A 10,093-nucleotide genomic window follows, 5' to 3' on the forward strand; every position below is an offset into this window, starting at 1 on the left:
AATTAGAGACCTCAGTGATTCATTAAAAAGGAATAACATCAGAATCATAGCAGTCCCAGAAGCTGAAGAGACAGAAAATGGGGTAAAAATTTATGTGAGCAAATCATAGAGGAAAACTTTCCTAACCTGGGGAAAGACACAAACATTAAAATCCAGAAAGCACAGAGGACTCTCATTAGATTCAACCAAAACGGACCATCAACAAGGCATACCATAGCCAAATTCACAAAATACTCAGGCAAAGAGAGAATCATGAGAGCAGCAAGGGAAAAAAAGATCCTTAACCTACAAGGGAAGACAGATCATGTTCACAGCAGACCTATCCACAGAAACTTGGCAGGCAAGGAAGGAGTGCCAGGATATAGTCAACGTTCTGAGTCAGAAAAATATGCAGCCAAGAATGATTTATCCAGCAGGGCTGTCATTAAAAATAGAAGGAGAAATAAAAAGTTTACAGACAAACAAACATTCAAGGAGTTCATGACCACTAGACCAGCCTTGCAAGAAAGTTTAAGGGCGACTGTCTGAGAAGAGAAAAGACCAAACAAACAAAAACACCAAAACCCAAAAAGATCAGAAGTAACAAAAACTAGAAAGGTACAGACAACACCACCAGAAACTCCAACTCCACGAGAAACATAATGGCAATACTGGACTAAACACTCCAATCAAAACACATAGGATAACAGAATGGATAAGAAAACAAGATCCGTCCATATACTGTTTACAAGAGACTCATTTTAGACCAAAAGACACCTTCAGATTGAAAGTAAGGGGATGGAGAAACATCTGTCATACTAATGGTCACAAAAAGAAAGCCAGAGTAGCCATACTTATATCAGACAATCTAGATTTTAAAATAAAGACTGAGGTGCCTGGGTGGCTCAGTCGGTTAAGTGTCTGATTTCTGCTCAGGTCAAAATCTCACAGTACATGAGTTCGAGCACATCATTGGGCTCTGTGCTGACAGCTCAGAGCCTGATACCTAGATTCTGTGTCTCCCTGTCTCTCTCTCTCTCTATCTCTGCCCCTCCCTCACTCATGCTATCTCTCTCTATCAAAAATCAATAAATGTTAAAAAATTTTTTAAATAAATCCTGTAACAAAAGATCAAGAAGGGCATTATATCATAATTAACAGGCCTATCCATCAAGAAGATCTAACAACTCTAAACATTTATGCTCGAAACGTTAGGCACCCAAATTTATAAATCAATTAATCACACACACAAAGACTCATTGATAATAATACCATAATAGTAATGAACTGCAGCACTCAATTGGCAGCAACGCACATATCGTCTAAACAGAAAATCAACAAAAAAACAATGATTATGAATGACACACTACACGAAATGGACTTAACATATATATTTAGAATTATTTCATCCTAAAGTAACGGAATACACATTCTTCTCAAGTGCGCATGGGACATTCTCCAGAATAGATCACATACTGGGACACAAATCAGCCCTCAATGAGCAAAAAAGATGAAGATCACACCACGCATATTTTCACTCCACAACACTATGAAACTCGAAATCAATCACAAGAAAAAAGGTGGAAAGATAACAAATACTTGGAGACTAAAGACAATGTTACTAACTAATGAATGGGCTAACCAAGAAATTAAGAAGGAAATTAAAAAGTACATGGAAGCCAATTAAAATGATAACACCAAAGCCCAGGACCTATGGGATGCAGTAATGGTGGTCATAAGAGGGAAATATATAGCAATCGAGGCCTTGCTAAAGATGGAAGAAGGGTCTAACCTTACACCTTAAAGAGCTTGAAAAAGAACAGCAAATAAAACCCCACACCAGCAGAAGACAGGAAATAATAAAGACTAGAGCAGAAAGTAAGGCTATCAAAACCAAAAAACCCAGTAGAACAGATCAATGAAATCAGAAGGTGGCTCTTGGAAAGAGTTAACCAATATGATAAATCCATATCCAGTTTGATCAAAAATAAAAAGGAAAGGACCCAAATAAATAAAATAAAGAATCACATGGGAATACAAGCTGGTGCAGCCACTCTGGAAAACAGTAGGGAGCTTCCTCAAAAAGCTAAAAATAGAATTACCCTACAACCCAGCAATTGCACTACTAGGCATTTATCCATGGGATACACGTGTGCTGTTTCAAAGGCACACATGCACCCCCATGTTTATAGCACCACTATCGACAATAACCAAAGTATGGAAAGAGCCCAAATGTCCATTGATGGATGAGTGGATAAAGATGTGGTATATATATACATACAACGGAGTATCACTCGGCGATAAAAAAGAATGAAATCTTGCCATTTGCAACTACGTGGATGGAACTGGGGGGTATCATGCTAAGTGAAATCAGTCAGTCAGAGAAAGACAAAAATCATATGACTTCACTCATATGAGGACTTTAAAAGACAAAACAGGGGCGCCTGGGTGGCGCAGTCGGTTAAGCGTCCGACTTCAGCCAGGTCACGATCTCGCGGTCCGTGGGTTCGAGCCCCGCGTCGGGCTCTGGGCTGATGGCTCAGAGCCTGGAGCCTGTTTCCGATTCTGTGTCTCCCTCTCTCTCTGCCCCTCCCCCGTTCATGCTCTGTCTCTCTCTGTCCCAAAAATAAATAAACGTTGAAAAAAAAAAAAAAAAGACAAAACAGATGAACATAAGGGAAGGGAAACAATATATACAAACAGGGAGGGGGACAAAACAGAAGAGACTCATAAATATGGAGAACGAACAGAGGGTTACTGGAGGGATTGTGGGAGGGGGGATGGGATAAATGGGTAAGGGCCACTAAGGAATCTACTCCTGAAATCACTGTTGCACTATATGCTAACTAATTTGGATGTAAACTTTAAAAAATACAAAATACAATTAAAAAATATTTTTAAAAAATCAAGAATCACAGAGGACAGATCACCACCAACACAGCAGAAATATAAACAATAATAAGAGAATATTATGAGCAATTGACACCAATAAAATGGGCAATCTGGAAGAAGTGGACAAATTCTTAGAAATACATAAACAACCAAAACTGAAACAGGAAGAAACAGAAAGTTTTAACACACCCATAAACAGTAAAGGAATTGAATTAGTAATCAAAACTGTCCCAAAAAACAAGAGTCCAGGGCTGGATGGCTTTCCAGGGGAATTCTACCACATATTTTAAGAAGAGTTAACACCTATTCTTTTGAAGCCATGCCAAAAACAGAAATGGAAGGAAACCTTACAAACTCCTTCTATGAGACCATCATTACCTTGATTACAAAACCAGACAAAGAACCCACTCAAAAGGAGAATTACAGAACAATTTCCCTGATAAATATGGATGCAAAAATCCTCAATGAGATAATAGCCAGCCAAATCACACAATGCATTAAAAGAATTATTCAACAAGACCAAGTGGGATTTACACCTGGGACACAGGGCTAGTTCAATATCTGCAAATCAATCAGCGTGATACATCACATCACTAAAAGAAAGGACAAGAACCACATGGTCCTCTCAATAGATGGAGAGAAAGCCTTTGACAAAATACAGCATCCTTTCTTGACAAAAACCCTCAAAAAGGTAGGGCTAGAAGGCTCATACCTCAAGATCACAAATGCCATAAATGAAAGACCTAATGTTACTATCGTCCTCAATAGGGAAAAACTGAGAGCTTTCCCCCTAAGATCAGGAACAGGACAGGATGCCCATTCTCACCACTGTTATTCAAGATAGTATCGGAAGTCTTAGACTCAGCAATCAGACAACGCAGAGGAATAAAAGACATCCAAATAAGCCAGGAGGAAGAGACACTCACTCCTCACAGATGATATGACACTCTATGTGGAAAACCCAAAAGATTCCACCAGAACACTTCTAGAACTGATCCATGAATTCAGCAAGGTTGCAGGATGTAAAATCCATGCACAGAAATCCATTGCATTCCTATACACCAATAATGAACCAACAGTAAGAGAAATCAGGAAATCGATCCCACTTGCAAGTGCACCAAAACCCGTAAAATACCCACCAATAAGCATAACCAAAGAGGTGAAAAATCAATGCACTGAAAACTATAGAAAACTTATCAAAGACATTGAAGAAGACACACAAGAAAATGGCAAAATGTTCCATACTCCTGGATGGGAAGAACAAAGATTGTTAACAGGTCGATACTACTCAGGCAATCAACATATTCAATGCAATCCCTATCAAAGCAACACCCGCATTCTTCACAGAGCTAGAACAATCTTAAAATTTGTATGGAACCAGAAAACAACTAAATAGACAAAGCAATCTTGAAAAAGAAAACCGAAGCTGGAGGTACCACGATGCTGGACTGCAAGACGTATTACAGCTTAACTGAATAGCCACCCAGGTGCCTAGGTACAATATGATTTTTGATAACAGGATTATAATAGAGATATTCAGTGAAGATAACAAAGCTCAGAGAAATTTAGTCAAAACAAAAAGTCAAAAGACAAGACAAATCCAGAATTCCCACCTGGCTGAGATTAGGGGATTATTCCTCCCTTACCATTTCTCTGCAGTGTTCCAATTTTCTAATTGTTACAAAGCTAAAGGGCAATTATCAATAATTAATGGCACCTGCCTCACAGGCTTGTTTTGAGGAATGAATAAACACACACAAGGCATTTCTGAGGGAAAAAATAAGATGTGTTACAAAGCTGTAATGATCAAGACAGTATGGTACTGGCACAAAAACCAGACACTCACATCAATGGAACTGAGTGTTCTCCACAATAAGAGAACCCAGAAATGGACCCACAAATGTATGGCCAACCAATCTTTGACAGAGCAGGAAAGAATTTCCAATGGAATAAAGTCTCTTCATCAAATGATGCTGGGAAAACTAGACAGCAACATGCAGAAAAATGAACCTTCACCACTTTCCTTCACCATACACAAAAATAAACTCAAAATGGAAGAAAGACCAAAATGTAAGACAGGAAGCCATCAAAATCCTAGAGCAGAAAGCAGGCAAAAACCTCTTTGACCTGGGAAGCAGCAACTTTCTCACTCAACACATCTGCAGAGGCAAGGGAAACAGAAAGAAAAATGAACTGTTGGGACCTTATCAAAATACAAAGCTACTGCACAGTGAAGAAAACAATCAGCAAATAAAGGCAACCTACGGCATGGGAGAAGATATTTCCAAATGATATATCAGATAAAGGGTTAGTATGCAAAATCTATAAAGACCTTATCAAACTCAAAAAATGAATAATCCAGTGAAGAAATGGGCAAAACACATGAATACACACTTGTCCAAAGAAGACATCCAGGTGGCTAACAAACACATGAAAAAATGTTCAAAATCACTTATCATCTGGGAAATACAAATCAAAACCACAATGAGATATCACCTCACACCTGTCAGAATGGCTAACATTAACAACTCAGGCAACGACAGATGTTGGCAAGGATGCAGAGAAAGAGGATCTTTTTTGTACTACTGCTGGGAATGCAAACTAGTGCAGCCGCTCTGGAAAACACTATGTGGGTTCCTCAAAAAATTAAAAATAGAACTACCTTATGACCCAGCAATTGCACTAGTAGGTATTCATCCAAGGGATACAGGTGTGTTGTTTTAAAAGGGCACATGCACCCCACTACACAAGAGCAGTGCTATCGACAATAGCCAAATTATGGAAAGAGACCAACTGTCCATTGATGGATGAATGGATAAAGAAGAACTGGTAAATATATGCGATGGAGTATTACTCAGCAGTCAAAAATAATGAAATCTTGCCATTTGCAGCGACATAGATAGAATTAGACTGTATTTTGCTGAGTGAAATAAATCGACCAGAGAAAGACAAATATCATGATTATCATTATTTCACTTATATGTGGAATTTAAGACATGTAACGGATTAACTGAGGAGAAGGGAAGGAAAAAAAAAAAAAAGAAAAACAGAAGGCGGCAAACAATAGGAGACTCTTACATACAAACAACAAACTGAGGGATGCTGGAGGAGAGAGGAGTGGGGGCATGGGGGAAATGTGTGATGGGTATTAGGAGGGCACTTCTTGGGAAGAGTACATGGCTTCATATGTAAGTGATGAATCACTGGGTTTTACTCCTGAAACCAATACAACACTATCTGTTAACTAACTTGAATTGAAATAAATACATTTATTTTAAAAAGAAATAATATTTATGATAAAGATGAATAACTAAAAACACTTAATTAAAAAAACTAGAATAAAATCATTTGAAAAATATTTCAAATTTACTTGTGTTTCAAAGTTAAAAGAAAACTACTGAATGGGAGAAGATATTGACAAATGACATAAACAATAAAGGGTTTATATCGTAATTTATAAAGGTCTTATACATACAATGCCCAAAATACAAATGATCCAATTAAAAATGGCCAGAATAGGGGCGCCTGGGTGGCGCAGTCGGTTAAGCGTCCGACTTCAGCCAGGTCACGATCTCGCGGTTCGTGAGTTCGAGCCCCGCGTCAGGCTCTGGGCTGATGGCTCAGAGCCTGGAGCCTGTTTCCGATTCTGTGTCTCCCTCTCTCTCTGCCCCTCCCCCGTTCAGGCTCTGTCTCTCTCTGTCCCAAAAATAAATAAAAAAATGTTGAAAAAAATTTTATAAAAAAAAAAAATAATAAATAAATAAATAAATAAATAAATAAATAAAAATGGCCAGAATACATGAATAGACATTCTCCAAAGAAGACAACATGATGACAAAAAAACACGTCAAAACATGCTCAACATCACTGATCATCAGGTAAATACAAACCAAAAATGCAAAGATATGTCACTTCACCCATGTGAGAATAGCTAAAATCAACAATACAAGAAACAACAGGTGTTGTCAAGGATATTTACAAATGGGAACTCTCTTGCATGTTGAATCCATGAATTCAGAGTTTGAACACTCGTTGCGTAAAACAATGAAGTAAGGTAATTCTCATGAGAGTCATCAGGGGAAACGTTGGATGACACGTCCAGACAAAAATCTTAGGGGCTCTGACATTCAAAGTGTTCCATCACAGGGTCTTCTGTACCGAGTCATCTGGAGTCATAGCCCCTACAGAGCACCTTCTTCATTGCTCCAGTCACATCCTTGTTCCGCAGGGTATATATAAACGGGTTGACCATGGGGGTGACGATGGTGTAGAAGAGAGAAACGAACTTGCCCTGATCCTGGGAGTAGTTGTTGCTGGGCTGCAGGTAAGCATAGATGGCCGTGCCATAGAAGAGGGAGACCACGGTGAGGTGGGACCCACATGTTCCAAACACTTTCCTCTGTCCTGCGGCTGACTTTATTCTTAGCACTACCCTGACAACATGACCATAGGAGAATGTGATTAATGCCACAGGTATGAAGAGAATGATCACACCGACAAACAAGAGCTCAGACTCATACACAGTGGTGTCAACACAGGCAAGCTTGAGCAGTGGGGGCATCTCACAAAGGAAGTGGTCTATTTTATTTCTCCCACAGAGTGGTACGAGGAAGGTGAGCACCGTCTGCAATGAGGAGGTAGCAAAACCAAGGAACCATGATGCAGAAGCCATCAGGACACAGAGACGGGGGTGCATGATCACTGTGTAGTGCAGGGGCCTGCAGACGGCTGCGTAGCGGTCAAATGCCATCACCCCTAACAGAATGCATTCTGTGCATCCCAACCCTAGGGCAATGAACATCTGAGCTACACAGCCGCCGAAAGAGATAGACTTGTCTGCTCCCCTGAGATGAACCAGCAGCTGAGGAACAATGCTGGTCGTGTAACACAGGTCCAGAAAGCTTAGGTTGGACAGGAAAAAGTACATGGGAGTCTGCAGGTGTGGGTCCAGGCGGGACAATGCAATGATGCTTGTGTTTCCCAGGAGGGTGAGCAGATAGAAGATCAGAAGAACCACAAAGAGGACTCGCTCCAGCTGAGGCCGGTCAGAGAAACCCAGCAGGATAAAGCCAGTGAAAGAACTTCCATTTTTCTGGTCCATTCTTTCTTATCACAAGTTTCCTGTCAAGACCAAGCATTTAGCAATTTTTAAAAGCAATCTTCAAAGCAATAAAATGTTGGCAGTATGTGAATTTAGCATGTTATATGACAGGGCATGCGATTGTATAAGTAACTCTTTGAATAAATTATGGACTCATGAAATTGCCATCGTTCATATTAATTAATTCTATATTATCAGAATAGAAAATCATAATATTTAATGTAAGAAAATCAAATAATGGACCTGTGTCTGCATCCCTCATAGGTACAAAATGTCTTTCAGTCTCAGCCTAGTAGGCTGAAAGTACTATAAAATATGTGTGTGCACCCCCGTGTTTATGGCAACACTATCAACAATGGCCAAAGTATGGAAAGAGCCCAAATGTCCACCAATGGATGAATGGATAAAGAAGATGTGGTATAAACATACAACGGAGTATTACTCAGCAATCAAAAAAGAATGAAATCGTGCCATTTGCAACTACGTGGATGGAACTGGGGGGTATTATGCTAAGTGAAATTAGTCAGTCAGAGAAAGACAAAAATCATATGACTTCACTCATATGAGGACTTTAAGAGACAAAACAGATGAACAAAGGGAAGGGAAGCAAAAATAATATAAAAACAGGGAGGGGGACAAAACAGAAGAGACGCATAAATATGGAGAACAAACTGAGGGTTGCTGGAGGGGTTGTGGGAGGTAAGATGGGCTACATAGGTAAGGGGCATTAAGGAATGTACTCCTGAGATCATTGTTGCACTATATGCTAACTAATTTGGATGTAAATTCAAAAAAATAAAAAAGAGAATTTAAAATCAATAAAATAAATGAAATAAAATAAAAATATGTGTGCATTTCAGAGAAAATCAGATAAGGGAAAAGAGGGAGGGAAATCAGAAAGAATAGGAAAGTGATGCACATAAAGTGATAGTCAGCATTTTTAAAATTTTTTCTAATGTGTATTTATCTTTGAGAGAGAGACAAAGGCAGAGTGCAAGTGGGGAAATGGGGGAGAGAAGAAGACACAGAACTGAACCAGGCTCCAGGCTCCTAGCTGTCAGCACAGAGCCCAACATGGAGCTTGAACTCACGAACAGTGAGATCTTGACCAGAGCCGAAGTCAGACCCTTCACTGATTGAGCCACCCAGGCACCCCAGATTCATTATTTTTCATATGTATCTCATAATTTCACACAACTGGAATACACACACCACACATGGCACAGGTCATGATACAACATGATCTCTAAAATAAATTCAGTTACAGGAATTTATGACCTAGAATATATTTCTATAAAGAATTCAGTTACATTCAACACATCGCTGCTAGTTCTGCATACAAACAAATATCAGGTTTCTTTGTGTGTGTGTGTGGAAGTAAAACAAATAATGAGAGAAAACCTGAGAACAACACCATTCAAACAGTGCTTAACGTTAACCCCAAAGATGCTTAAAATTACCATGCCAATTTAACAGGAACTCTGAAAATTCATCGGCTGTGCAGAGTCCTTTGGAATCAGAACTCTAAAATCCAGGGGCCAACACTCAATTCTTCCTTCTGCAGATTTGTGTTTCACACATTACTCCATTAGAGTAATTACACCAACCTTCATAAAATTCCTCAAAGAGGTAGGATTACTCCATATCACCATTCTAGTCACAACATATTAAAGCATTATCGAAATGGGTAACCTATGTACAAAGTGTAATGCTTTGCATCATTGCCTAGGATAAAATAATTACTTGGGTAAATATATAGAGATAAACACAGATATATTCTCAAAGCCATGACAAGTCGCAGAGCTATAATGCTAACCTTAATGTAGTACAAGAAAAGGCCTAAAGGAAAGGATATATCGGTAGTATGCAAACTCTCCAACACCCATCTATATTATATGAATGATCACCATTCTGGAAGGTAGCCTGCAGAGACAGTCACTCTAGATCAAACACAATGCCAGCTCTAAGGCTCGTCTGATGACCATTTCCATCCAGCTGTGCAGTACTCAATGAGCATAGTAACATACCAACGAACGAGACATCAGGACACGAGTATTTCAGTTCTTTCATATTCAGAAGGGTAGACATCCAGCACATTTTTAACTCTTCCAAGAGTTTTAA

The 10,093-nt window shown here is 39.2% G+C and overlaps 1 protein-coding gene across 1 annotated transcript; it reads right to left on the reverse strand.

The window, feature by feature from the left end:
• Nucleotides 1-7,033: 7,033 nt before the first annotated feature.
• On the reverse strand, nucleotides 7,034-7,973 carry LOC147571118 (olfactory receptor 2B8-like). Its single transcript, XM_086696626.1, has one exon. The coding sequence runs from the start codon at nucleotides 7,970-7,972 to the stop codon at nucleotides 7,034-7,036; it is 939 nt and encodes a 312-aa protein (XP_086552752.1). The 5' UTR covers nucleotide 7,973.
• Between the last annotated feature and the right edge of the window lie 2,120 nt (nucleotides 7,974-10,093).

The sequence above is a fragment of the Puma concolor genome, unplaced genomic scaffold, assembly GCF_028749965.1.
Source record: "Puma concolor isolate L17-30 unplaced genomic scaffold, mPumCon1.1.hap2 unalloc_scaffold_58, whole genome shotgun sequence".
NCBI classification, from domain to species: Eukaryota; Metazoa; Chordata; class Mammalia; order Carnivora; family Felidae; genus Puma; species Puma concolor.

Coding starts and splice junctions, on each gene's coding strand:
- LOC147571118 (XM_086696626.1), bottom strand. CDS start 7,972: ATGGACCAGAAAAATGGAAGTTCTTTCACTGGCTTTATCCTGCTGGGT.